The sequence below is a fragment of the Alternaria novae-zelandiae genome (assembly GCF_023758075.1).
Source record: "Alternaria novae-zelandiae strain BMP 2774 chromosome Unknown scaffold_27, whole genome shotgun sequence".
Classification (NCBI taxonomy): Eukaryota; Fungi; Ascomycota; class Dothideomycetes; order Pleosporales; family Pleosporaceae; genus Alternaria; species Alternaria novae-zelandiae.
The window spans coordinates 192801-220592 of record NW_026056987.1 but is presented as its reverse complement, the minus strand read 5'-3'; the positions used below and the strand labels follow the sequence as shown (position 1 = coordinate 220592).

General features: G+C 54.0%; 11 protein-coding genes across 11 annotated transcripts; 7 read left to right on the top strand and 4 right to left on the bottom strand.

Annotated features, from left to right (window-relative positions):
* Positions 1–184: 184 nt before the first annotated feature.
* J4E88_009943 (uncharacterized protein) lies at positions 185–1042 on the top strand (the record flags this gene model as incomplete). The annotated part of the gene is made up of 1 exon (XM_049403541.1): positions 185–1042. The coding sequence occupies one exon, from the start codon at positions 185–187 to the stop codon at positions 1040–1042; it is 858 nt and encodes a 285-aa protein (XP_049250703.1).
* Positions 1043–1532: 490 nt separating this feature from the next.
* On the top strand, positions 1533–2054 carry J4E88_009942 (uncharacterized protein; the record flags this gene model as incomplete). Its single annotated transcript, XM_049403540.1, has 1 exon — positions 1533–2054. One exon carries the CDS (start codon positions 1533–1535, stop codon positions 2052–2054), a length of 522 nt encoding a protein of 173 aa, XP_049250702.1.
* A 574-nt stretch (positions 2055–2628) lies between these two features.
* Positions 2629–3517, top strand: J4E88_009941 (uncharacterized protein; the record flags this gene model as incomplete). The annotated part of the gene is made up of 2 exons (XM_049403539.1): positions 2629–3045; positions 3098–3517. The coding sequence occupies 2 exons, from the start codon at positions 2629–2631 to the stop codon at positions 3515–3517; spliced, it is 837 nt and encodes a 278-aa protein (XP_049250701.1).
* A 606-nt stretch (positions 3518–4123) lies between these two features.
* J4E88_009940 (uncharacterized protein) lies at positions 4124–6087 on the top strand (the record flags this gene model as incomplete). The annotated part of the gene is given in 4 exon segments (XM_049403538.1): positions 4124–4548; positions 4602–5071; positions 5125–6028; positions 6042–6087. The coding sequence occupies 4 exon segments, from the start codon at positions 4124–4126 to the stop codon at positions 6085–6087; spliced, it is 1845 nt and encodes a 614-aa protein (XP_049250700.1).
* Positions 6088–10098: 4011 nt separating this feature from the next.
* On the bottom strand, positions 10099–11684 carry RRD1 (Serine/threonine-protein phosphatase 2A activator 1; the record flags this gene model as incomplete). The annotated part of the gene is made up of 2 exons (XM_049403537.1): positions 10099–10638; positions 10689–11684. 2 exons carry the CDS (start codon positions 11682–11684, stop codon positions 10099–10101), a joined length of 1536 nt encoding a protein of 511 aa, XP_049250699.1.
* Positions 11685–11896: 212 nt separating this feature from the next.
* On the top strand, positions 11897–14306 carry J4E88_009938 (uncharacterized protein; the record flags this gene model as incomplete). Its single annotated transcript, XM_049403536.1, has 3 exons — positions 11897–11930; positions 12059–14050; positions 14107–14306. The coding sequence occupies 3 exons, from the start codon at positions 11897–11899 to the stop codon at positions 14304–14306; spliced, it is 2226 nt and encodes a 741-aa protein (XP_049250698.1).
* Positions 14307–15011: 705 nt separating this feature from the next.
* Positions 15012–16688, top strand: J4E88_009937 (uncharacterized protein; the record flags this gene model as incomplete). Its single annotated transcript, XM_049403535.1, has 1 exon — positions 15012–16688. One exon carries the CDS (start codon positions 15012–15014, stop codon positions 16686–16688), a length of 1677 nt encoding a protein of 558 aa, XP_049250697.1.
* A 1373-nt stretch (positions 16689–18061) lies between these two features.
* On the top strand, positions 18062–20488 carry J4E88_009936 (uncharacterized protein; the record flags this gene model as incomplete). The annotated part of the gene is made up of 8 exons (XM_049403534.1): positions 18062–18098; positions 18154–18274; positions 18326–18462; positions 18512–18802; positions 18853–19149; positions 19202–19316; positions 19369–20086; positions 20156–20488. The coding sequence occupies 8 exons, from the start codon at positions 18062–18064 to the stop codon at positions 20486–20488; spliced, it is 2049 nt and encodes a 682-aa protein (XP_049250696.1).
* A 1435-nt stretch (positions 20489–21923) lies between these two features.
* J4E88_009935 (uncharacterized protein) lies at positions 21924–22430 on the bottom strand (the record flags this gene model as incomplete). Its single annotated transcript, XM_049403533.1, has 2 exons — positions 21924–22143; positions 22351–22430. 2 exons carry the CDS (start codon positions 22428–22430, stop codon positions 21924–21926), a joined length of 300 nt encoding a protein of 99 aa, XP_049250695.1.
* A 717-nt stretch (positions 22431–23147) lies between these two features.
* Positions 23148–25789, bottom strand: J4E88_009934 (uncharacterized protein; the record flags this gene model as incomplete). The annotated part of the gene is made up of 5 exons (XM_049403532.1): positions 23148–24364; positions 24418–24582; positions 24633–25205; positions 25335–25417; positions 25470–25789. The coding sequence occupies 5 exons, from the start codon at positions 25787–25789 to the stop codon at positions 23148–23150; spliced, it is 2358 nt and encodes a 785-aa protein (XP_049250694.1).
* A 516-nt stretch (positions 25790–26305) lies between these two features.
* J4E88_009933 (uncharacterized protein) lies at positions 26306–27322 on the bottom strand (the record flags this gene model as incomplete). The annotated part of the gene is made up of 2 exons (XM_049403531.1): positions 26306–26718; positions 26995–27322. The coding sequence occupies 2 exons, from the start codon at positions 27320–27322 to the stop codon at positions 26306–26308; spliced, it is 741 nt and encodes a 246-aa protein (XP_049250693.1).
* Positions 27323–27792: the final 470 nt, after the last annotated feature.

Genomic DNA, 27792 nt, shown 5'->3' with positions numbered 1-27792 from the left:
CAACATGGCTTACACAGTCGATTTGACTCGTGAGAACGTGTACATGTAAGTCATCTCAAAAGCCTCATACAAGAATCTGAACAAGCGAGCCGCAGCATACTTGGGGACAAAAATGAAAGTCGCGATAACCCTGAAGGCAATGTAGACACCTGGGTCATTGATGGAGTGGCTGTTCAGTGCTAATATGAGGACCAGCACACTCAGGTATTGCGCACTTATCGACCATGTTCTGGACAAGAACAGTCCACTACTCACGGCGTCCCAAATCGCAAGTCTGGATCGTACGCAGTCAGAATACGAAGACTTCGCCGATACTCATGTCGAACATTACGCGCAGCAGGAATGTCGGGCATTGTGTACCGCCATGCAACATAAGCTTCCCCGCGAGCTCCGCGATATGATCTACGACCACATCCTCTCCCCTGCTCGAGATGAACCGATTTTCATCAACAACGAATACTTCGAAAACGTCGACGAGCCATACCGGGACATTGTTGCGGGTTATGCCGAGGAACGCGGATACGGATACGCGCATATGTGTAGCGAGGAATTTGTCGATTTGGACACTATGAGCGAGTTTGCACGTCGCTGGTATTATCATACCAGATTGTGGCTATATCTCACACCTACGGAGGTCGCTGAGTTCTTCGAGACTGATATCTGGGGTCTCGGTCTGGAAGGCGATCGTCTGCTGCGCCATGTCGAGGTCGAGTTGTGCGAACAATTCGACGAAGACGACGCCACTCCACTCCGACAATGCCTATTCAAGCTCGCGCCTGGCGCATCGATCGTTTTCCACCTGCGAGTAGATTACATTTATGGCCCAGGTGAGTACACGTATGACGAGGAATTCACCATGTGCCTCCTCTCCGAACGCGTGAGCAAGCTGTTTCCTCTGATGCGGCAGCTGATCGAGGCTGGCTATGAGTTGTATGGGGCGCTGGATGGGTATGAAGACTTTCGTGTCACTCCCGCCACTTTGGACCGAGAAATTTGGAAAGACACGCTGATGGCGCATTGCGAAGGCCGTGATTGTGGGTAGATCCGCTGGTATTGAAGAGCTTTACTGACCACGAACAGGGGCGTGATCGACACGTGACTGCAGGTGGTCATGATGTGACTGGGAGTAAACATCTTCGCAGCTTACTGCAAGTGACTGGATAAGCGCAATTTAACGGGCGTATGCTATATGTAGGGTGCAATCAACTACTTGTTCTCACAATCTCGACGGTGTACGCGTATGTATGCACCTTCTCACCTAAGTGCCGCCATTTGGAAATGGCAGTCGCGGTGACTACCTCCTCGCTTCTGCATCGCGGCATTCATTTGCGCATGCCATATGTTCCAGGTCCATCGCGGAAGGTGGAGGTAAAGTCGTCGCGTTGTCGCACTGCGGTTGGGTGATGTCGGCGTCTAGGGCGCGAGGGGTCGCGAATATCTCCGAACATGGGACCTGTTGACTCAGAAGGTATATTGGGAAGCTGCTCGCCAACATCTGCAACCACACACTGAATCATCAATCCAAGCACAAGATGGACTCAAAAATCTTCCAATGGGAGCGCACTGTCGCTTCGGGCACCTACCTCATATCCTCCGACCGGTCGCTCCTTCCATACACCTTCGTCCAGGAAGCCTACGCGACGGACGCAATGTTTTGGGCGAAACCGCTCTCTTTCACGGACCTGTCGACCATGCTTGACAACAGTCTCACCCTCGGTGTGTACTCTGTCTCGGACGGCGTCAAGAAGCCTATTGGCATGGCGCGCTTCATTACCGACTACACAACGCTCGCCTACCTCACAGACGTCTACCTCGTCCCCGAACACCAGGGCCAAGGAATCGGCAAATGGCTCATCGCATGCTGTCGCGAGATCTGCGCCGGAATGGAAAACCTCCGGTGGATGGTCCTCTTGACCGGCGGCGAGCAAGCGCAAGCGCTCTACAGGAAGGAATTGGGCATGACAAAGCTTGACGGGGTGGAGGAGGGGCTGGTTTGTATGGGGGCTCGGCGGGCAAAACTCACCGAAGCAGCGGGCGCTCCGCCCTCAGCATAGCGGGACCTAGCGGTTTGCCGTCTACGCACGTATGCAGTTCCCTACCTTAAACATGGACGACTATTCCTCGCGATCAGACGCTACAGTGACAGAAACGTGGTTTGATGGTTGGTCTCGACTGATGACAACGGCTATCTTTGCTTCCGGCCTAGTCGCGGGCCCATGCTGCATGCATGTCATCTCTAGCGTAGATATCGCCATCCATTTTTCTTTATCACCATAGACTACTGGTCTGGCTCGCGCCCTCGGCCTTCTGGTATGTTCCGAGTAAGCGGACGAGGCCTGAAGCCTGTTTCGAGCCGGCATGCGACGAATTGTCATCATGGAGGGGCTGTCAGGCCCTCCAGGGCTTGTTGCAACTCCGTCTGGTGGTTGTGTCGCGTCGCGCTGCTACATCGATAAGTGTATTACGCCTACTAAACTGGGATCCGCCTCCGATGCTGCCCGAGGAAGACTAATCTAGATCGCGCATGTGTAGACCTGTCGCATAGATCGCCAGGGCCTTGTTGATATACAGCAGCAGTTGACCCTGCGTTCACGTCACGTCCGCCGATCTTCCACATTTCACACCAACATGACCGCGACATTAGAGACCTCTCCACTATCACGCACATCATCCCCGCCAGCAACACTCAAGAGAAAACGAGCGGGTTCTGATACCCAACCTCTTACCCCGCCGTTAGCCGCAAGCGACTCTGAAGGATCGCGTCTGCTCTCGCGCGCCGTCCACGTTCTTTCGACTGCTGCCACCGCGCTCTCGCAGGTCACTTTTCTATATGAGTCCGACCATGTGGCGCGCGATGGTCTCCTTCAGGCCGTCGAAGTCATCACGAAGACCAGCCAGACTGGCGGTAAACTCATAATATGCGGAGTGGGCAAGAGCGGACTGGTGGGGCGCAAGATGGTCGCGACGATGAAGAGTTTGGGCATAGCGAGCTCCTTCATGCATGCTGCTGAGGCACTGCACGGGGATCTCGGAGACATCAGGAAGGTGAGTTTCATCCCAAAGCTCCAAAGATGAGAAACGTACTGACTAGAAGTAGAACGACGCAATCATGTTCATATCCTACTCCGGCAAGACAGCAGAGCTCATGGCCCTCTTGGAGCACATACCCTCCCACACCCCCATCCTCGCCATCACATCGCATACGAAACCCTCAGACTGCCCGCTCCTCGACGACCGGCCGAACTCCATACTGCTGCCTGCGCCCATACATGAGTTGGAGGAGGTCTCGTTTGGCGTCTGCGCGCCGACGACTAGCACCACCGTCACCATTGCGGTGGGCGATATGCTGGCGTTGACCGTCGCAGAGGCGCTACATCAAGATGAGACGAAGGCTGTGTTTAGAACGAATCACCCTGGCGGTGCGATCGGTGCGAAGTCGCGACGGATAGAGAAGGACGATGATACCCAGGTGGAAGCGAAGGAGTGCGATGGGCTGGTTACGCCGCCGGCTACCTGATCGTGTTCAGGAAGATACCAGAGGTGCGATAGGTGAGGACACTGGAAACGTGTAGATCGTGTAGATCATGTACATGCGCAAGGAACGGCCGTAACGAACCAGAGGGACTTTACCTCATGTTCTTCACTCGAGACCTGGTCATAACCGCATGGTTCTTGTGATGGTTTAGGGCAACTTACCGGCAGAACAGCACAGTGATGTTGCGACTCCACGCGAGCTAGTGGGTGGTACCTTCCCGTTCCACCTGCAGCCTGCACTCACTTTAACCCCTCCACTCACTTTTCGTATGCGTCACCATACAGGTTTCTCATACACAGCCTTCATTACCGTGCATAGATTGGATGGCAGCGCTGATCGACGCGCTCACATTGGACGTCTGCATGGTTGCGGCACAGTCTCGCCATGGGTGGTACAATGAGGGGTCGCCTTGCGCGCCTTCCAGTTCCCGTTCCAAGTATCTTCGAGTCTTGACACCCACTGTGTACTCTCAGCTCACCAGAGCTGTAGCCTTTCCCGCAATTGGAGACTGGGTCACTCTCCGGTATTCCGTCCCAGCTCAGATTTTGGCCTCATACATGGAGCCCTGGATTTCGCACACCATCCACCATGGAAGCCTTGACAGCGATTGGCTTGATTGCCAATATCGTCCAGTTTGTCGACCTCGGCGCAAAGCTTATCGGCTCTGCGAAGGAGATGCGCGACTCTGCCAGCGGCATGACGGTGGAGAACAAGAGCTTGGAGGAAGTTACCATCGAGATGCGCGATCTCACGTCGAGGCTGGATCCACCTACCACGAAAGCGAAAAGCGACGACGAAAAAGCCCTCCGTCGGTTAGCTCAAGAGTGTCGCGAGCTGTCAGACCAGATCCTCCGCCTTCTGAAGAAGGTTGCCCCCAGCAAGCCGAATTCAACCCTTCGTTATATGCGATCTGCGTTCAAGAATATCAAGTACAAGGACGAAATGAGAGAACTCGAGGATAAGCTAGCAAAATGCCGTGACCAGCTGCATCTACAGTTCAGCAAATTGACCAGGTTAGTCAACATTGAGACATCGGTGTTGAGATCATTTTCTGATATGACAACAGTTTGGAAGTGCAAGGGCAACTTCACGCTCTTGCAACGCTTGCGCATACGAACGATGGTATGCTGAGAACGATGGAGCAGCAAATGAAACGACTCCGTCAAGGTACATGTGTTGCTTCACTGAGTGTCGAGGCCCAAGATCAGATCAAAACCCTTCTGGGACTGACCAGATTGACTTTAGAAGGAAAAGCAGCACATAATATTTTGAGTTCACTCGCCTTCGATGAGATGCGGACGAGGGCCGAAACCATACAAGAGGAGCATTGCGATACGTTTCGATGGATTGTGGACCCAAATGCCGAGGTGGATGACACTACTCTGGCAAGCAACGCACGTGAGCTTTATTTATCATGGCTTTCCAGAGGCCGTGGTATATTTCATGTCGCTGGGAAGCTAGGATCCGGGAAGTCCACACTCATGAAATTCCTGTTCGATCATCCTGAGACACAACAGCAACTGCTAAAGTGGGCAGGTTTGTAATCACTCAAAATCGAGACAGTGGTCAGCTGACGAGTTGTGTTGTAGGTGAAGCAAAACTTGTCGTGATCAACCACTTCTTCTGGAAACCTGGAAAGCAGTCGTTACAGAAGTCGTTCAATGGAATGATGCGAACTCTTCTTTTTGATCTTTTGGATGCCCATCCAGAATTGACCAAGATCGCGTTCCCAGGTGCCTGGGCGCGCATGACGGAAGAGGACAAGTTCTCGGAGTTCAGGATCCCGATGTCGCTACAAATAACCCTCGATGCCCTATTAGCTCTCCTAAATGACGAGGCTGTTCAGAGATCTTATCGGTTCTGTTTCTTCATCGATGCCTTGGACGAGTTTGAAGATTCCCCCCAGCACGATGATAGGTATATGGTCGACGCACTTCGCTCTTGGGTCCAAACTTCACCGAACACCATCAAGCTATGCGTATCCAGTCGAGAACATAACGTGTTCGTGAACGCATTCGCTGATGGCCCAAGGATCCGGTTGCAGGAACTGACTAGGCACGATATGGAATGTTTCACCCGGTCAAAGCTCGGATCTATACCTGAAGCCGCCATTCGGGAGCGCCTCACACACGACATCGTCGACAGATCGGACGGTATATTCCTTTGGGTTGTTCTCGTCATCAAGCAGCTCCGCCAAGCTTTGGAAGATGGTCGCGACACATCGTCTTTCGAGGAGGAGTTGGCGACGCTCCCTACCGAGCTGGAAGAATTATTCGAGCATCTCCTCAAATCTATACCAAAATCGCAGCGAAAGAAAGCGTCTCAGATCTTTTCTATGGTACAGGAACACGAGACTCTGCCGATCAAACTATCGTTGCTATCTTGCCTGCACTTGGATACATATCAGGCGGATCAGCAGGAGAAATTCGCAACGAAGCGGCTCTCTGCATTACCCAGCCTGAACATGCAGGATGAATACGAACTACATACATGGTACGAAAAACAGGTCAAAACAGCTCGGACACTACTACAAGGCTATTGTAAAGGACTAGTCGAGGATCGGCCCGCCCCTATATTCCACAACTATGAAGGCGAGACGAAGCCTGGGGAAGGGCGTATCAATACATGGACCCCTTCGCCAGAGCTTCCAAAAACCTTTCCAAACCCTTCTAAGCCTGCTGGATCCAGATGCATCCTGTTCGTCCATCGAACCGTCGTTGAGTTCCTTGAGGGCTCAACTAGTCTCAAAACCGCGACACGCCAAACAGATTCGTTTGACGTGGTAGAAGCAATATCCCAGTTACATTTGGCCGAGTTTCAGTCCATACCTGGCCAACTCATCGATCAGATGTACTGGTCATATCTATACGGCATTCTCATCAGACTTCGATTTTGCGATGGCAAAGACAGGTCGCAGTTCGACTTCCTTGTACAATTGGAGCATATTGTCTCGGGTAAATTCCCAGGATGGTTGGAGTCTATAATTCTTCCAGCCGAAGAGTACGTCTGGGCAGTCAGGCTACAGGAATTTGTTGCGGTCATCAAGGTGGGCAGTGATCCGCGTTCGGATGTGCGAAATCGATATGTCAATCTGAACCATCCACTTTGTATGTCCGCCTGCCTTGGCAACGCTTCATATGTGCTTTGGCAGATCGAAAGGCCTGCCGAATTCCCACTAGATGGCCAAAAGGTACCTATCATCCTTCGCTGTCTGCAGAGGAATCTTCTCGAGGATGCAAGACTTGACGACTTCGAAAAAACCATCACCTGCTTCACGAGGCTCTTGGATGGCATTTCACCTCATGTCACACATTTCCTGTGGCCTAGATTGATTACGGGTTGCTGTCATTCCACGCAACACAGCGATCCTGTGTGGTCGCGTGCCATGGGCCAGCTCATCGCATTGTTTCTGCAACGATGCAAAAGCAAGAATCTACACACGACTGATATGACAGCAAGTTGGGGCATGGTTATGGGTGAGGACCAATCAAGGGAATATATTCGAGTGGGGGGTGAAGACCTACTATCCGTGGGCATCGCAATGCCCGACCCGTTGACCACCGACTACGTTCTTCTCCACAAACGAAGCGGGTACACATCGTTGGATGAGCTGATAAAGATGTGGAACTTCGAGAATGAGGCGGAAATACTTGGGCTTATCAAACAAGCGTACACGGAAACCGAGAATGATTCAAAATCTCCTCATCTTATGGATACGGTCCAGGAAGGGTCCGGAGAGGGCTCATCCGACGAGACGTCAATTTTGAACACATCGCCCATGTTGCTTCAAAGAATTGATAGCGCAGCCGAAATCCGAAGTGAAAGTGAAACAACGTCGCCTTGCTTGCTTGCCCCAACCAAAGCAGACGTCGGCCCACCCCAAGCCCAGGCCGCTGAACACCACCCTGGTCGCGCATATGGTATCGCGACAATCATCACTCTTCTAGGTGAGACGATTCTAGTGGGAACCCGATGGGCTTTTGCTGACATGGACTCTAGTGTTGCTGTTAGCTTTCCTCATGGCTCACAAAGACTATTGGGTTCGATAGTCTTCTATCATAGTCTATAAGCCCGCCCGCACCGTATCATCACGTCAATCTGGGAAAAGCCTGAACACCGTAGGGCCTACATCGACGTTGGGTCACTCACTTCGCACGTTTCTATCTCAATGTAGCCCGCAGACCTCTTCGGTTTTTTCCTTGTTTCAGGTGCCATGCATTCGGGATAGCACTGGTGAATGGCTTTGTGCTGAATCGCTGATTGTCCGGGCGCTTTGACTCTGATCGAGTCTTTGTTGTCCCCAGCGGGATAGTCGATGAGTGAAAGGCGCAAAGCAGGTGAGCGATTGTCTGCCAAAGGTACATAGTAAACAAAGACTTCAACATACATAGCAAAGTGAGCGAGCATCTTGTTCATCGCAAGAGCAGGCTTCTCGTATAGCGCATCTAAATCTTTTTGTATAGCAACGATCATCACCTCATCCTGCACTCATCATGGCAGACGAACAACCCCCCCTTGCAGGATTCTCGCACCAAGAGAAGAGCGGTTTCCTCCGTGTAACTCCTTCGTCAGACAAACCAGCGGATAAAACACAGCCAACCAGTGCACAACCCCCACCACCATCGAAAACCGGAAAAAGACCATTCGGGGGCGGTGAAATACTCGGCGAGCCTCTCATAAAACGATCCCGGGTGGATGAGAACGATGAAGCAAGGCGTTCCAAAGAGCGCAGACCAAGAGAACTAGACCCAGCGATGCTAACCAAGCACTTCACCATGGCCAACAAGAAAGATATTGAAGAAGTAAAAGCGCGTATCGTAACTGCAACGCCATCGAATCCAACCGGCATTCCGCCTCGCTCCACCCGCCATGCAGAGACTGTGCCACTATCGATGGTGACTGGGAAACCAATGGTATCAAAGTCATTGCGCGACGCACCTCCACTTCCCCGAGACACGTCGTCGAAAGAGCGGCGAGATGCAATGGTACCACGCAGAGAAAATACATCGAAGTCCCGTCAAGACCCTTCCGCTTACCACCAAAACAGAATGGATGGCGCACATCGAGACACACACACACCCACACCAACCCCAGGCACAAAAGCCAACCCCATATCCTTCAGTTCCGGCCTGCACGCACTAGACCGCGAGTTCCGCTCTGGATCAGGCTATTACCCTTCGCAGCAAGACGACGACGCTCTATCTCTTCTCTCATCCATATCCTTGAGTGAAGGCCCTCGGGGTCATGGTGCACGTCGGGGACTCAGACGGGATGGTGATGGTCTGGGGAAAGGCTATGACCGCTATGGGAAAGACTGTGATCACTACCAGCCGCCCCGCCGTACCACGCGGTCTGAAGAGAGGAGGAGAAGAGGGGCGTTGGATAGTGGAGAGTTGGAGAGGATGGCGAGGAGACACCGGACGATGGGGATGGGGGGGAGTTGTGATGTTTCTCCTAGATCGGGGGATGGGAGTTGTAGTAGGAGTAGGAGTAGGAGTAGGAGTCGGTCGAGGTCGTTGGTGAAGAGGGATGATAGATACAGAGGAGAAGGAGGTCGTGTAGAAAAGCCACGGGGACGCTCTGCAAGGCTCGATCGCTCTTTATCGCGACGGCCCCCACCGGTTTCGCAACGGCCGCGTGAACAAATTCCACCACCTTCTGGGCAGGTGAGGAGGGAGGAGGGGGTCAGGAGTAGAGGGGTGAGAAAGAGTCGAGAGCGGAGCCGTGGCGCAGACCGGCAGCGTAGTCGAGGGCGGGAAAGAAGTCCAAAACGAGAGAGAAGTAGACAGCGTCGCAGCTCTTCACATGGCCGTGGTAAAGACCGCCGGCGTAGTCGAGACCGTCGTCCCAGTCGAGACCGTCGCCCCAGTCCACACCCTCACCACAAAAAACGCCGCAGCCGCAGCCGCAGCCACAGTCCCAAACCCTCCCAACCCTCCAAACAACCCCGTTCAGATCCCCCACACCCACCACCTTCCCCTCCCTCCCCTTCCGACTCCTTCTTCGGCGCGGATGAATTACCCGAACCGCATGAGAGTCTCGGTGTGGCCGAAGGCGAATACACACAAGAGCAGGAAATGGCGTTGTTTGATCTTGCGGTCACTGTGTATGTGCAGAGAGAGAGGGTGGCGGAGCTCATGTTGAATCGGACGAGGTTGCAGTTTGATTTGGATAATAAGAGGAAGAGGGAGGAAAAGGGGGGAAATGAGGGTGGGGATGGAGATGGTGATGGTGATGGTGATGGGGGTGAGGGGGAAGGAGGGAAGGACGGGGATGGCGATGGGAATGGTGGCGAAGACGAGGAAAGGGAGAAGCGTGGAGGGGATGGAGCTGAGAAGGGTAGTAAGGAGAGGGGTAGTAGAGAGAGGGGTAGTAAGGAGAAGGACGATAGAGGGAGCAAGGAACGGTCATAGCGTGCATCGTATTCCGCTTACGGTGGTGACTGGATAGATTTATGTTGATGGCTTTGTCCTGCTGGACGAAGTGAGATCGAGCCTTGGTTGGGTATAATCGTTCATGAATCATGCATCTTCCCTACATGTACATCCTCTGCCCATGTTGTTTCATCTCTTATTCGCCCAAGGTGCCTTCGTGCCCTCTTGTGCACTTGGCGCATTTCCAGCATTTCCCTTTGCCCATGGTGCTGCAGTACCACTGCCCGGTGGCGGCGGTGCAGGCGTTCGACTCGCCCAGGGTGCTTTTGTAGGTTGATTCGGGCCACTGGGTACGCCCGCATCCGCACCTCTGGCATTTGCCCAAGGTGCAGCAGTCGCGGCTGGCATACCACCACCTGGCGCTCTGGTACCGGCACCAGCCCCTGCAGCAGCCCACGGCGCCGCGGTCCCCACCGTACCGCCAGGCACACCTCTGATTGGCATGCCGGTAGAGGGGTCAGCCATCGGGTCGCGTAACGCGGGCTGTGGCCGTGCAGTTGGTGCCGTGTTAGATGGGGTACTCGACTTTGGCTGACTGGCTGTATGTACACTCGCTTGAATTGCCTTGGCGTTCGGATCGGCGGAGAAGGAGAAGAGAGAGCCGAAGGGGAAGTGCTGAACTACGGGAAATTTCGAGAGGACTTCTGCGTTGTACATCTTGATCATTCCCTGATATGGGGTCAGTCAATGCACGTAATCAAGGGTGTCTTGATACTAACCTTGTTGATCTTGGCCCATCCTGCCTTGACGCCGGAGACATCGTAGAGGATGTTGCTATGTTCCCAGAATGGACCTTTCTTGACGTCGTAGATGAAGCCGATGGCACTGAAGTACATATTCCGGTTTCGCTCGCGGGCGACTGCGGGTGCTTTTGCTACATCGCCTGGGTGGGGAGCGGATGGCAATGAGCCTTCTGCTGCTACGTCTGCGGGTGTGTTGATGGCTGGTGAGAGTTGTGCGCTACCAAATATGTAAGGTACGAAAGAATGATCGTCCAGTCCCCATACGCCATGCGACCCGGCAGGTTCAAGGGTGTATGTCAAGATGAGTCGGCGAATCAATTCGAGGTACGGTTCGATGACCCCAAGTACAATGCCGCGTTCTTGCTCGCCGTCCTGCGACGCGGGAAAAGCTCCGAGTTTCCAGAGACAGCCGAGAAAAGCGAGGAAGCTCAGTTCATGACCTGAACCGTAGTCTAGGCGCTGAGAGCTTCCAAAACTGCCGATAAGATACGCTTCCAACTCGGTTTTGGCTGAGACGTCGGATGAGGATTTGAAGGACAGTACTTCTTCCGGCAGATACTGGTCCAACAGTCCAGGGACTCGTTCTCTGACGATATCGTACCACGTCCTGAAGCTTACGTTTCCGAACCGACGCGGTCCGGGATCTGGTGGCGCTTCATCCATTATCGATTGAAGGGTATTGATAAGCTTGGCGAGGCTTCGAACAACGGGCGGATGGGGCACATCCGGGTCATGCAACTTCCATTCTTTCGCCGTTTCTGTGCTGTTCTTATCTTCGCTCTTGATTTTCCGTGGTATCATGGCCGTGTTGAGCTGGAAGATGAAAGTCATGATATCGGCATAGGCCCTGCTTGCCAAGAAGAAAGTGACGTCGTCGCCATCGTGGATGCGTTTCGCAGGGACTTGGAAACTGTGCGATGCATCTCTACTCAGTACTTCGAGTACAGGTGCTTTGGATGGATTTGAGGACATGGCGGGGTATGTTATGTGGTGGTTGTTTGGGGGTTAGTGGGCAGGGACGATCTCATGTGATAGCGTGTTTCGGGGATGGGCCCACTCTTTCGCGCCTTGACAGCGTTGGATGCTTTTGGCCGCGGGGATGACTTCACTCTCCCCCCACATCGCCGTCATCGCTCGGATACCTTCATTAGCACAGATGCGCTAGTATTATTGACACTCACTTTATGGCGCGGCTTAAGGATGCGCCCAAGCAGGCAGGTACGTCGTGTCGGAGCTGCCGTCGAGCTGGCGGGTAGACGCGCGAAGCTCTCCAACATGTCCACCAGCTACACAATCCTATACGAAGCTTCCATCCGAGCTTATATAAGCTGACACTCATACTACAGCTCCAAAGCTTTCCTCGCCCTCCTCAGACGACAATGCCGCAACCCAGCAGCTCCTCGCCGAGTCCAACTCTCCAAGCGCCAACCCGCCCTCATCGTCCGCAGTCCTTGGCGCCAACCTCCTCAATGCAGCACGTCCTGGAAAGCTCAAACGAGTCAGCATACTTCCTGAAGGAGCCAGACAGAACCTAGCGATAAGAGGAGACCCGTACGAGATTGAGCTGAGCCCTGAGAAGGGTCGGTACGCGCTCCCACTGAAGGTCAATCATAAGCCGTTGAAGATCAATAGGAAGAAGAAGGAGAAGAAGAAGCCAGCCAAGAAGAAGGTGCAGGCCACTGTGGAGGCAGTCGAGGAGCGGAGTGACGTCCCCGCGCCTTCGTCAGAGCTCCCGGTGCACCATGACGCTGGGCCACAAGTGGATGAAGAAGAACGAGTGGAGGATCTGGCAGGAGCAGAACCCGATATACGTTCCTCGCCGCCAGAGCTCGCACCGCCTCAACGCACCCCATCTAAAGCCGCCCCAGCTATACGCGATGACATTGTGGTCGATCCTACTGTTACGACAAGCCTAGATGAAGAACCTACTGATGCGCAGGAGGACAATAGCAGTACACGACGAACGCCGAAACGGAAGTCAGAGTCGGATCACAGCGAAGAACAGCCCTCCAAGATTCCGAGGAAGCAAAGGCGGACGACTGGCGAATCGAGCGCATCGAGAAAGAGTCACCCACAAGTACGCATACCGGCCCGGCGCAGCTCGCAACAGCAGGATGTGGCGACTACGACCGGACATGACGATGTTCAAAGCACGCGAGAAGGCCCCGAACGGACTTGGGAGCAGAGACAGGAGGATTTCCTAAAACTTATTAATGGTGCACGAAAATTGAAACCTCAGAAGAAACGCACCAACGATACCACTGAATCAAGCCAGCAGTTACCGGCTATCGTGAGAGGATTGCAAAAGCACGCAGAGCCGCCCAAGCAAGCTGCGGAAGTTGCTGATGCTCCAGAGACTGAACACGCGCCTGTTGTTGACGTGTTTGGGGACGATTCAGACGAAGACGACGCTAGTAGCGTCGCTGAGCAAGCTGATAATACAACGCGCCCTGCAGGAAGGCCTGGGAGCATCGAAACCGTCTTTGAATTCCTCAACCTAGAGGCACGGCCAGGAAAGTGCCGAACCAAGCTGGCTGCCACCATCAGACGCGCATGCAAGACATACAGAGCCCACCTTCAGGAAGGTGACCTTTCCATGGACACTGTCGTCGATGAAGCCGACGACTTACGAGGAGCGCTCGGACAAATCAGTATCGATGTCGAAAAGAAGGACCATCGCGCCTTCAAACGAGATGCCTATCGTCATGTCTTCCGGGCTCTCACACTGTACCTCGAAGCATTGTATACGTGGCTACAGGACAATGGCAGTGAAGTGACCGAGTCTCTGGAGGCTATGAAGATTCTATCACCCCTGATGGACCGGATACTGGCTTTCAAAGACACCATTACTGAGTGGAATGTTTCCGTGCCTCAACGCTCCAAGGGCGATCGAATCATCAAGGACGTTGATATTGGTCTCATTGCTCATCTTCGACAGGTTGCCAGGACGTATCGCGGACATCTTAGTAGACTCAAGGCCAGGCAGGAACATCGCAAGATCCAAGAAGACTTCGAGCGCAGGATGCAAGAAAGAGAAGAGGAGGAGAACCGCAAAGCCGAACTTGAGGAAGCGCGAAAGCAACGGTGGAAACGTTGGCAAGCTCTGCACATCGTGCGCCTGACGTGCGAGCCCGATGCGCGCAGAAGGAGCAAGCTGGCTATCACAAGACTCGAAGACCTGGAGGAGAGAGACGCCAACGGCGTCATCTTCGAGCGATTGCCAGTATTCACACCTCGCTCAGCTCCACCGCATCGTCAAGCGTCGGCGTTGAGTAACAAGCCGGAGTGGACCGAACAGGAAGAGACTGCTCTGCTCGAAGGTTTGAGGCATCTTGCCGGTACGTCGGGAGTAATTGTTCACATCTTATCATCATCGCACTGACATGTACCCTAGGTCCTCAAGTCTTCGAGAAGATATTCACAACGTATTGCCGGCCCGACTCGTCTCATTCACTTAGCGGCCATTTGCGCGATCGCAGCGTCGCAGAGATTGTCACAAAAGCAGCACAGTTCCGATCAGACTTTCAGAAGTTATATCAAGACAATGGCTGGGAGGTTGAGGAGTGGATTACTAAGATACCAGTATTGCCGTAAGTGCGGGTTACTTGGATGCTTTGATCCACCTATGCTCCACACGCGACTCTGACCCTTTCCCGCTTGACTAGAATGGGTGGTATATTAACGTCACACTTATCGCCGTTTGTCTCTTTGTGATACCCCTCGTGTGCTACATTTCTTTCATACCAATGCAAACAACATCATTGGCGCCTATGTGTCCACCAGCCCTGATAGTGGCCGCCCATCTACAACATCCCCTGTGCTCCATATTCAAGATTACCACACAATATCGCACCCAACAGTATGCGATAAGTGCAGTTCCTATTACATATCTAGTGAAAGCACGGGTCTACCCATTCGCTCGTGGGGTACGTGGTCAGATCACTGGACGTGAATGACAATTACGCGAATGCCGAACCGCCCACTGGTAGACATAGACTTTGGTACTGGTAATCTGCCTCCACTTCTCCACTCGCTATCCCACCTATACACAAAGCGCAATATTCAACCTGGATCAATTTTCACCTTGGAGTTCAGTGCACGCGCCCCTGCACCGCCCACAGTCGCAAAGTCGCTCTCTCACTTTAAATTCCTTGCACACCCTTTCTCCCTCCTGACTACTCAACCCGCCTCTCACTCTCAACTTACCGCGACCAACACCCAAGCTTGAATATTCTCCCAATTTCAAGTCAAAATTCCCGACGACAATACGCAATACTTACCACAACATCACCACCCAAAATGTCTCCTCCCACTACGGCTTCTTCGCCCTTCTCTCACGCGGCTAGCCTAGCCCACTACGAGACCAAGAACTCGTTCGAGCTCATGGTCATGGCGAAGCTACGTTGTATTTCTGATGCTGGTGAGAACCAGGAGATTATCGCGCGGCTGATGGCGCAGGATAGGGAGAATGGGACTTGGCCTGGGAAGCACGAGGAGCCTGGGGCGGCTGCTGCGACGAAGACCGATGGCGCGGCTGAGATGAAGGATGGGGATGAGGTGGGTTTGGCGCCAGTTATGGGGGTTTTGGTGAAGGAAGAGATGACGCCTGGGCCTGGAGTTGGTGGTGAGCGAAGGGCAGATCACGTGCCGGAGGCGGTTGTCTCCGAAGACAGACGCGCTCGTGCTGCGACTGCTAGCACCACTGCTACTAGCACGAGGAGCAGAAGCTCAATTATCCCCTTGTCACAACTGGCAAAAGAATGGGATCAGGATTGGGGCGCACCTTTCGCTTTCCCTCTCGCTGCTACCACCGGCTCGAAACCCCAAGACAAACCCGTGACTCCTACTGAGTCTGTCTCCAGTGGCTCAAAGTCACCCGCCACACCCGCCTCTCCCTGCTCGCAAGTCTCTCCCGTCTCACAAGCCTCTCCTGTCTCGCAAGCCTCTCGCGCATCTCTGGCAACTCCTGCCTCGTCCCCTCCCACCATCCCGGCTTCGTTGAAATCGAATCCGTATAACCTCCTCATGGGGAATGAGCAGGACAATGGAGAAGGAGAAGAAGAAGAGGAGGAGGAGGAGGAGAGCGAGAACGAGGGGCTCATCACCCCCCTGAAGATGTGCACGGGGAAGGCGAGGGCTGCCACAGTGTCTACGGGGGCTGAGGTCACGTATGCGGCAACGTCCAGTAAGGATACTGCCGCTGCTCTTACGGAACAGCGTGAGAAGGTCCCGGCTCCCGATTCGTTGGCCAGTTCCGAGCCGTCTGCTGAGGTTATGTCGGTGCCTGGGGTCGGTCTGCTTCCTGAGTCTCCTGTTGTTGTGAGGGACTTTGGTGCTATGGTTTCGAATTCGCCCTCGTCATCGCGGTCACTCGAAGAAGCAGCCCACAAGTCCGACGTGGCCGCCTTCTACAACATGCCTTCCCCCTCGCCCGTTCGACCAGCGACATCAACGAAGACCACGCCCGTACAGGTCTTCGTGAGCGCTCCTCCATCGCCGCCGTCATCGCCACCACAGTATACTCATACTGTTCCGTCGTCTTCCGCGCCCACCAAAACGACTCACCAGCCGCGCAACGAGAAGCGCAAACAAGACCAGGCTGTTGTGTCGTCGAATATGTGGGACGTGCTGGCCGCTGACGACTCCGTCGACGCCGATGACCCCGCTTCTACTCCTGTTGCTGTTGACACTGATGACAATAACGAGGTTGATAGTGAGGACGAGGCTCCACAAGCTCGGCAGGCGCAAAAGAAGAAGAACAGGAGGCGCGGAAAGAAAGGTGGAAAGAAGGTGCAGGCGATGAAGCAGAAGGTGGAGCAGGCTGTGGAGGTTCCTGTTGTTATCCAGCAGATCAAGACGGTGGTGAAGCCGAAGCCGAAGCCGAAGCAGATGAAGATGGAGATGTTGCAGGCGTTAGGTGTCACGGCTATTGTCATGGTTCTTGTTGCGCTTTTGGGTGCTCGCGTTCTAGCATAGAGCAGAGCTGGCCTCGACGCGTGGATTGCATTCTTTGGGCCTTTTAGCGACATTTGTATGGACTTCTTGGAGTTTTAGAGAATGCGGTGTGTCTGCGAGGCCTTTTGGCGTTCTAGTAGTATTAGCATAGTTATTTTAGACACTTCTCGCAACGCTTTGTGTGCGCAATGGAGAATCGAGTGCGCCACTAAATCAGACTGTGGCCTGATCTTAGTTTAAAATGGTCATTGATGTAGTGTTATCTAAAATGACTGCGATACCTCAGTGTTGTCCGCTGGTGTGCATCTAGGTGGTGTGTGTTTTGTTACCGCGACGAGCTTCACGCCACTTTATTGGCTTCGTATCGAATTCGAGATAATTCGTGCGCCTTCGACTGCTCAGCATACCGCACTACAAGAACTGTGTCTCCAGGCTGCTACGAACGCGCAAGCGAACAGGTGCGTTCGTCAAGTGCGACGGAATGGAATCGAAGTGCACAATCACAACTACCTGGGCGGTGTGAGCTTAATCAAGCGCGCGTAGCCAGGAAATCCTGTCTCGTGTTGCGCGAATAATCAGAAAAGGGTGAGGATTCTAAACGTAAAGTCTTCCGTTCCTGGACTCGCCCTGGACGAGATGGCTACGGCTGAATGGGATGCACTAGCACCGCACGTCGTGGGCCTTTTGCGGTCATTTGAACTGCCGTAGACACCCTCAAGGCCGTTCCCAAGCAGTCATCCCACAGGTTCCGCAAGCCATCGCGAGCTACGCGCGACAACGCCTGCATCACGAACCAAAAAAGCCCACGAGTATACCATGTGAAATAACACCCCCACCGTGCAAGCGATCGCGCACCTGCATACACGTAAATCAACCGACCAATAACAAGCTTTCACGCAGCGGGAGGGGTCCGCGCTAGTCCGCAGCCAGAAGCTTGTAGGCAAAGCACCGCCCTCCCACAACCACGACATCATCACAATGCGCGAATTATCCCCCCCTTGGCGCACGCCGGCGAAGCAAGTAAAATGTAGCCCATCCTACTTTCACGTGCGGTTTCGTCGCCGCAATAGGCAAAACCAGGCCCACGATGGCAGTGGCTGAGCAACACCGCTGATCGCGAGATAAATCCCTCATACAATTATTTCGCTGGGCCTTTGTACCCAGGCCGTATTGCGCTGGAGCTCACGTGCTTTCTGGGTGATTCTGCACTCCTCTTCTTCTCCTTCTTATTCCATTCCCAATACACTGGTAACTTTCTGTACTCTGGACTTTGAACACGAAAGAGTTATTTTTCTCTTCGCTTACCTCGCCCTTGCGCTTTCGTTGCGTTACTGCACGTAGCGATCATCCCTCAGTGTGTCACTGCGGATTGAGCGCATAGCGACAAAGGCAATATGTGGAAGCCGCCAATCAACTTCATTACGCTGCATTGTAAGTTACAGACGGTTCCGTCTGATCCGGGAGCGGCATGGCTAACGGGGTGTAGATGCATACATTCTCAGTTTCGGGATTCTGGCCCTGATCATCATCTATCCCTATGGCAATCTCTCGGCTATCGATGCGTACTACTTTGGTGTCAGCGCGTCGACTGAATCTGGCTTGAACCCGTATGTCTGGGTTGATGTACTGGGATGAATGCCGTGCTGACAGTGCGTTAGTGTTGATGTCAAGGCTCTCAAGACATACCAGCAGATCTTTGTTTACATCACGCCTATCGTTACAAATCTGGGGTTCATCAACGTACTCGTCGTCGTTGTGCGACTACGCTGGTTCAAGCAGAAGCTCAAGGGCATTGGTATGTTAGATGTCGCTCTAAGCCTGCAGCTGCAGCTAACCCCCAATAGCGGCGGCACACAGTAGACCCAAGAGCTTGCAGCTGTCTATGAGCCGGGCTCAAACAACCGATAACACCGCCGATACACGAAAGATCGAGGAGGGTCTCACCGGCGAGACCACAGTCTCGGAAAAGCAGCCTGTTGCCACTGCAGACGAGTCGAACGACCAACCTTCCGCTCCTGCTCCTCGCATCACATTCGCCCCAGATCCTCGACCTCATGTCAACGAAAAGGGCGCTTTGTATGTCCCTGGTCCACGGGAACGCGATAATGGCGAACATATCACTTCGCTGTCAGATGGTAAGCTCGCTCGGATCTTCGTGAAGGCATGCCTAACATGATCGCTACAGACGATGACGATGACGATGATGAAGACCGCATCAAGCCTGTCGCAGAGTCGAGCAACCCACTACGTCGCCTGCGGTCAGAGACAAGAAGTATGAACACGCGTACCATGAGCAAGGCTACCTCCGTAGACCGCGCTGTATCCTCCATCTTCGTCCTTGGAAGTACCGCAAGCGGCGCCCGTCGTAGCGAAGACAAGCCGGCACGCAGGACGCCCACCATCGATCTGAGCTCCATGACCCGGGAAGAATTGGGTGGTGTTGAGTACCGCGCGCTGCAGGTCCTGCTCAAGGTTACCATTGGTATGTAGCAAGAGCGACGAATCTGGCTCGCTCATGCTAATCATCACTCTAGGATACTTCGTCGGCCTACACACCCTCGGAGTTGTTTGCCTCCTCCCATGGATTCATACCGCACCTGCCAAGTACCAAGACTACCTCGCCTCACAGGGTCAAGACAAGACGTGGTGGTACGTTCCACTCCCTCTCATACCACATGATCTCCATGCTAACACTTCCCAGGGCGTTCTACTCCGCCCAAACCATGGTCGACAACCTCGGCCTAACCCTCACACCCGACAGCATGGTAACCTTCCGCGACGCCACCTGGCCCATGCTAGTAATGTCCTTCCTCGCCTTCGCGGGCAACACATTCTACCCCGTCTTCCTACGCCTACTCATCTGGTCCATCTACAAGATCGCACCCGCCGCTTCTTCCCTCAAAGAATCCCTGCGCTTCCTCCTCGACCACCCGCGCCGATGCTACACCCTCCTCTTCCCCAGCACCGCCACCTGGATCCTCGCCTCCATCCTCTTCGCCCTAAACTTCATCGACACGCTCCTCATCGTCGTCCTCGATCTCGATAACCCCGAAGTAAACAGCCTACCAGTCGGTCCCCGCATCCTGGCCGCTATCTTCCAGTCCGCATCCTCGCGCCACACCGGTACCGCGACTTTCAACCTCGCGGCCGTCAATCCGGCCGTTCAGTTCAGTCTGCTAGTCATGATGTACATTTCCATCTACCCCATCGCCATCAGCATACGCATGAGCGAGAGCTACGAGGAGAAATCCGTGGGGCTCTACGCCGGGGATGAGAATCTCGATGAGCAGAAGGGGGGGAAGACGTATCTGATCAGCCATATGCGGAACCAGCTTAGTTTCGATTTGTGGTATATCTTCCTGGGGGTCTTTATGATTTGTATCGCAGAGAGTGACAGGATTATGAGTCAGGAGGATTATGTAAGTTGATTGAATCCCCGAAGCGGGGTTTCTTGGTTGTTGGGAACGGTTTACTAACGATGTTACTAGGCTTTCAATGTCTTCGCCATCTTCTTCGAAGTCGTATCTGCATACGGTAACGTCGGTCTCTCGCTCGGTCACCCGTCGAATCTCACGTCGCTGTCTGGACACTTCAACACGTTTGGCAAAGTGGTGATTTGCTTCATGATGCTGCGTGGTAGACATCGCGGTCTACCTTATGCGCTTGATCGGGCGATCAATTTGCCTCATGACCTCATTACGGAGGATGAACAGGAGGACAAGTATAGGGATGAAGATGCGACGACGGCTGGGGGTGTTAGTGGGAGTGCGAGTGAAAGTGAAGGGAGGGGGAGGAAGATGTTGAAGAGTTTTACGCAGTAACATAGACATGGGCATGGTTAGATAGAGTGGACTGAGGGGTCTTGTTGTACACATTAGAATAGACCGCGATGCATTTGACGAACACGTTCACAGGTTTCGTATGGATTTGAGATGTGAGGTTTACGTTTAACTAATGATACTCTGACTGCATATAGCTGACTATCTGATCACAGAACTCCAAAGCAATAATACGATGAAGTACGAAGCAGCTTATACAAGCCCAACTTACCTACCCTCTACGCAAGACATGGAAAACTAAGGAAAAAAGAAGGACCAGGTCCTACGAGGATTTCGCGTCAACAGCCTTCACGCTCACCATCCCCTACCAGTTCATCCAACCAAACCCGCCATTGCTAAAGTTACTCCCCATCTGCGGCCGACGCTGAGTCCCTAGATGAGCTCCATACTCACCATCGCTACCCATACGACGTGGCGCCTCGCGGCCCTCGCTACCACGCACCGCACTACTACGATACAAACCGCCACCACCGTAACCGCCAGACGTCGAGGGACGCTCGTATCCGCGATCGATGCTAAAGCTAGTTTGTTGGGGTTCGCGGAAGCTAGAGGCGTAGGAGGGGGTGGCGTATGAGGAGGAAGTGCGGGAGGAGGAAGAGGAAGTGCTGGGCCTGCCCATGCTGGCGAGGAGACGCGATGTAGTAGACGGCTGCTCGAAACGAGATGAACCTAGGGGGCTGACAGAGCGATGGTCATCGTAAGAATTCTTGTTAGTGTACGCACGCGGGCGCTCAGAAGCGCGCATAGGGCTCAGATCACGGTAACTATACCGGCTGTCGTATGGATCGCGCTGGGATGCAGCGCGGCCCAGTCTAGAGCTACCAGTCGTCTCACGACGGGGTTGGCTGGTGTAGTCGCCGTAAGGCTGGGAGAAGGGCTCGGTCATTCTACTGGAGCTGGATGCGCCATAGCCGTAGGGATCACGGCTAGAAGACTCATACGCGTCACGGCGCGAAGAACGGCCCGAGCTGAAAGGGTTGTCGCCGCCGAAGAAAGATCCAAAGGGCATGTTGGGTTACTGAGATCGGGATTTGGTTGATGTGTTTGTTGGAATAGGTGGAATGAAGACTGTATTGGTCTTCAAAGTGTGTAGGTGCGTGTGTGCGTTGATGTGACGCCTTCAGCTAGGAGCCATACCGGAAACTCTTTTATACAATCAAATCTATCCCATTCGTGACGAGACAGTGCGAGTGAGACCATAGTGTTGATGAACGATATTCTAGGTCAGCATGTAGTGTCGGAGAACATACATACAGCAGAGTGCTAGATCAATGTGTCGTGTGAATGTATATACCTGCGCCACTGTGAATGGGAAATGTGTGTAGTGAATCAACGGTGGGAATGGAGCAGTACTGGGTTGAAGATGCGGTTATGTACTGGAAAGAGAGAGAAATTGTCTCATCAATAGAGAAGTCATTCACTGGGTGGTTGCATCATGGATCAGCTTTGTTGTTCGCGAGGTTACGACGTAGTATTGTAGGACGCAATACGCGACCCATCCTCGCACATCGTTCAAACCCGAGTCAATATGAGTCTGCGATGGAACGGGGCTTCCGTCCTCGGTCTCGTCTTCAGTGGCCAGCTCATCATCAGAGTCTGGGATGACGGCTCGGTTCCTCTTTCCCCGGGTACGATGTCTGGGATACGTCAGCGGTTATCGAACTTGGCTGTGGGTTTGTGCTTACGATACGGGTCGTGGGGTGGTGTCGTGGTCAAGAGTCGCAGTAGAAGAACTTGAAGAACGGCGCGAGCGGCGCTGCGTCATAAGGCCACAACAAAAAAAGTCCATGGAAGGTGAATGCGGGTCGGTGCGCTCTTAGCCCTGATCATAGGCTGGTGAGGACTCGCCAGTATCCGAGACTGGAGGGTGCGTGACTTTGACACGCTTGTTGGTCTTGGCCTTCGTCTTCTTCCTGGGTGCCATTGTGTGGCTGCGGGAGTGTGGGACGAATGGAGATGTGAAAGGTGTGGTGGATGTGAAAACTGCGGAGGAAGTGAAGAACCAGAACCAGAACCAGGCTGCAGAGGAAGACCACCCCGGGGCCACAGACTAGCGCTACATCCGCTATGACCAAGCGTTGACGTAGTATCGGACGATTGCAAAGCGTTGGGACTGACCATTGGCCGTGTTGGGTTAGCAACTAGATAGGGGGCAAGTGCGAGCGATCAATGTGGCAGCGAGCAGCCTCGCTCACCCCGAGAAGCTACTCAAACTAGAAGCAACATCTGGCGTTGCGTGCGTAATGTCTTGATGAATGATCAGGAAGAACGGCAGCGAGCCTGTATTACGTGTCAGCGAAAGGTTCCAAGGTTCGCGGCTTCCTCATGGAACTTCCTTATCAAGAAGAGCACACGTCACCGCTGCCCACAATGCCACAAGCGACCAAAGTGACTCTTGCCCACCGGGCGATTGAACGAGTACTTTAGAGGAAGGCGCGGTCATATACTGGAAGGAGGAACAAGCTGTCTCGACGATGGGAGAGACATTCGCTGGGCTGTTTGGGAACTGATTTTGTGTTTCGTGGGATTACAACATAGTCTTGCAGGATACCAAATAACCAGTATTCCCAACGGCTTCCAGATGGCGGTGGCTGCCATACGATCTTCCACTACACGTCCAACACCAACCCCACATCTCCGTCTACGCAACATTCTCCATCAACCCCGCCCCCACCGTCCTCCCCCTCTCCCTAAGCACAACCCTCATCCCCTCCTCCACCGGCAACTCCCTCTCCAACTGCACCACCACCCTCGCCACCTCACCCGGCTTAACAATCCTAGGCTTCTTCTTCACAACCTCGCCCGTGAACTTATTCAGCTTAGCACTCAGCGTCCTGATACCCGCAGGCGAGTTCAGGGTACTCCGAAACACCTCCACAGGCATCGGTAGTACGTGTTCAAACGCAAGGAGCTTGGATGTGAATGCTTTGACGAGCTTGACGGGGTCGCTGCGCGCGCAGACGATGTCGCCTTGGCGGAGGTGCACGGGGTCGATGTCTGTGAGGTGGAGTGTGGGGATTTGACCGCATACGGCCCAGTCGACGGGGGCATCTTGTACTTCGATTGACTTGATGGTGGCGGTTTCGTTGGCGGGGAGGGCGAGGATGACGTCGCCTACTTGTAGGGTGCCGGCGTCGATGCGGCCTGATATGCTGAGTGGAGAGCGTATGTCGCCGCGGAAGACATCGGCGACGGAGAGGCGGAGGGGTTTTGTGAAGTTCCGGGTTGGGAGGTCGATGCGTTCGAGGGCTTCTAATAGGGTCTCTCCCGTATACCAGTGGGCGGCGGAGTTTTCGATCTTCTTCACGACGTTCTCTCCCGTCAGGCCTGCGAGCGGGATGAAGGTTATCCGCTTTTCGAGGAAGCTGGCTTCGGTGAGGAAGGCAGTCATACGTTTTGAGATATCGTCGAAGCGCGACTTTGACCATCCGACAGTGTCCATCTTGTTCACAGCTACAATGATATGTTGCATACCCATGCTGCGCGCGATCAAGATGTGTTCCTTGGTCTGCCCCTTAAGACCAGACTCGAAGCTGTTCGTACTTGCGTCGATGACCAGGACGGGAAAGTCGGCTTGTGATGCACCTGATATCATGTTGGGGATGAAATCCTTGTGTCCGGGCGCGTCCAGAATGGTGAATTTGGTCTTGTCGGTCTCGAAGTAGTTTGTAGCAATGTCAACGGTGACACCACGACTCCGCTCTTCGCTTGTCTCGTCCATGACCCAAGCAAGCGCGAACGAAGATTTGCCGATGGTTTCTGCTTCTTTCCGTAACTTGTCTATTGACCGCTGGTCGATGACTTTGAGATCGTAGAGCAACCGCCCCATGAGCGTACTCTTGCCGTGATCGACGTGGCCTGGGGAAGTTAACATGGAAGTTTCATAGCATCGACGATCGCTTTTTACACACCAAGTACTACAAAGTTCGCCAACCGCTTCGAGGCGCTCTTCTCGAACTCATCCACGACGTTCAGGTTCTTGCTCTTCACTCTGGGTTCGTCGGCCACGGTAAGCTTCTCGACCGATTCGGTCAGGTCACCGTTGGTCTGCTTTTTCTTCTTCTTTGGTGTTGTTCCTGTATGATTTAGAGATGTTCAAAAAGAAGTTGTATCAAAATCTAGTGACGTCCGCCACCTGCGCCCTTTGCCTGTGCTGCCCGCACAATGTCATCCGGACTCGGCCCAGCAAAAGCACCAGTGCCATCATACGATTTGTACGCAGCAAAGGGTAGTGGGACCTCTTGTAGCGGTGCTTGGGGTTGTTTCGATGACTCGTCAGAGCCGCAAAGGGTGGAAGCGAACATGGAGGCGGTGGCGCGTTGAGCTGGCAATTCGACGACTACGGCAGGCTGGGGTGCTTGGGGCTCTTCTTTCGGGGCTTCTGGTGCTGGCGATGGCGACCGTCTGCGGATGGGGTATCGAGAAGGACGAGCTGGGCCAGTGCCGCCGAGAGAAGGATTGCCACCCTCCTGGTTCTTCACTGAAAGCTTGTCAAGCATGGCGATGGCCGAATCCGCATCGTTGTTGGCTTTCGAGGCAGCAGCTTCCGCATCTTCTCGTTCCTTTCTTCGCTTCGCCGCAAGAGCAGCCAGCTTTGAGGAGCCCCCAAGTAGTCCGCTTTTGTAGTGTGGAGGATCAACGGTGATGACGCCCAGTCGTTCGGGTGGTACGTTGCCCCAGGGCACATCCCAGAAGAAGTCTGTGACAGCGTTGGTAGGCATCGCATCGAGGTTGGGGCAACGGTGGAGGATGACAGCGAGGCAGCAGACGCGTCTACATAGCTAGAGTGGAGTGGAGGTGAAGATTGGAGTGTAGTGAGCATGCTTACCTGTCGTAACCGGCGCCTTCTCCTCCGCCACACTAGCAGCTTGATCGAACCTCGACACTGTCTTTGCCTTTTCCTGCTTGGGCCTGCACCAAGTTAGCATCCGTCTCACATCCAATTCTTCGAGAGATTACTAACACCTCCGTCCTCACTTCCCCCACCCCAAGCCTATTCTTCAAATAACTAACACTCTTCCCAACATCATAGTAATAATGCCAAAGCGCCTCTTGTATCTGCTCGTCGCTCGTAAAGTCGCTCTTATCCCCCAGCGCCTCGCGTACTCTCATGGTACCTGCACGCATCTGCTCTTTATCGTCTTCTGTCATGCCGCCGTCTCCTGCATCGGCTCCACCAGCTCCGGCTTCTTCTTCCTCGTAGTAATCGTCATCGTCGTCGTAGATGTCGTCGTCATCGTAGTCGACGTTGCGCGTGCGCGAGAAGCCGCTTTTGGGGGGCATCGTAGCGGTAGTATTACGCTAATAGATCGAGGTATGTGGGAGATGTTGGTTGCGCGCGTCGTGGATGAGTCGTTTTCGCAGGCGTGTAGAAATGTTTCGGGAGAGAGTAGCTTTCTAGTGTGAATTATCGCGTCCCTTGGTTGACGTCGGTGGTGGGGCTTGCCTTGACGTGTAGCGCGGGCTGCTATTTGCCCCGCGCTAGTTAGAAGCTTTGGGCAATGCAATGACGATGATTCGTTTACTTTTCACTAGGCAAGAGAGAGCTACAATCATCATGGAAATTGCTCGATTCAAGTTCAAGCTCGCCAACAGCTCGACACACCCGTCGAAAGATACAGCAGTGGGGTATAGTATTAGTGGAAAGAGACAATGCTGAAAACCCTGGCCCGACACTCGCCCTTCGCCCGCTGTATTCAAAAGATTTTTTTGGTAGTTTTCTGACCTATTTCTGATGCGGCGTCTCCTCAACTGTGCGGTGATGCCCAGTGGCTTCTCTTAAGTCGAAAAGGAAGCTCCCTATTTCTCCGCCTTCTCCTCAGCGGCGGCTGGGGCAGCAGTGGTAGCGGTAGGCTCAGCGACAGGCGCAGGCGCAGGAGCAGCGGGAGTGGGTTCCGCAACCGCAGGGGTTGGTGCAGGGGCGACGGGCTCCTCAACCTGTGCAACGGGAGCTGGTGCCGCAGCTGGTGCAGCGGGCGCGGCAGCCTTGTCCTCGCCAAAGTTGGGCTCGTCGAACATAGGACCGCTTGTAGCGCTCATGCCGGCAGCGGGCTGGCTGGTAGGCACAGCAGGCATTTCCACGGGGGCAGCAGGTGCAGGTACAGGTGTATCGGTGACCTTGGCCTCAGTATCCTTGGGGGCCTCGGTGGCAGTGGGCTGAGATTCGGCAGCAGTCGGAGGAGCGGGCGCGACGGCACCAACAGGCTCGGGGGCTGGAAGACGATGCGTTAGTCTGGGTGTCTTGAGCGATGAAGAGATATAAGAAATACTAGTCAAGACAAATGTCGTATCTCGCTTAAGTCGTAACGTGCTGGTGGAAGTGCGCTGGTGCTAACACATAGCCATCCATCTGGTGCAAGAGTCCCACACCTAGATGGGGCCGTTCCACTGGTTGTCTAGGTCGACCTTCTGTCGCCGCCTAGAGCCATCGCAGGCTTCGTTCCCGCGGTACGGTAGTGGACTGGAGTGTGAACGAGATGTAAACCTACTGGACGTGGCCTTCTTGACCTCAGTCAGGGCCGCGGCTTCATCCTTCTTCACCTCGCTCTGAGCTGGATCTGAAGCTGGAGCTGCAACGGGCTCAGCAGGCGCTGGCACTGGTGCAGCGGGCTCGGCGCTGGTAGCCGCGGGTGTCGTCTCGGTCTTTGCGGGCTCGGGTGCAGTAGCAGGAGCTGGGGCAGCCGGCGTAGTCTCGGTGGGCTTGCTCTGCGCAGGCGTAACAGCAGCGGCTTCACCCGTGGCCGTGGGCTTTGGCTCTTCCTTCTTGGACTTCTTGCCCCTGAAGAGACCCTTGAAGGCCTTCTTCATCTGGTCCATGGCGTCGAGTGCTGTTGGAGGGATGTGTCAGATAGCGATTCTGTGGGTGTGCTCGTGACCACACGGGCTAACGTGGAGGATCATGGCTTGTGGTAGGTAGGAGTTTGCGCGGATACAAGCAGACATCAAAGTAGCCAACTGCCACGACGAAGTTTGCAAAGATGCAAGCGCGTCGAATCCGGAGATGGACTCGATTTGAAGAGTGGAAATGGATGAGGATCGCACTTACGAACTCCCGGCATGCTGACGACGGTGCTAGCTAGCTGCTAGATAAGCTATTGAGGGTTGAGGGACAGCACAAGCGTGCGCAAAGAGAACAGGGAAAAGAAATGCAATGGATGAGTCGCTAACGGCGGAGAATATCTAGGTCGCGAAGGAGCGTGATGATGACAGCGAGGCGCGCGGAGGATGTCGAGTTGACGAAGCTCTGTTGTTCTAGCCGGGACCCTGACACGCTAGCCAACGTCTCC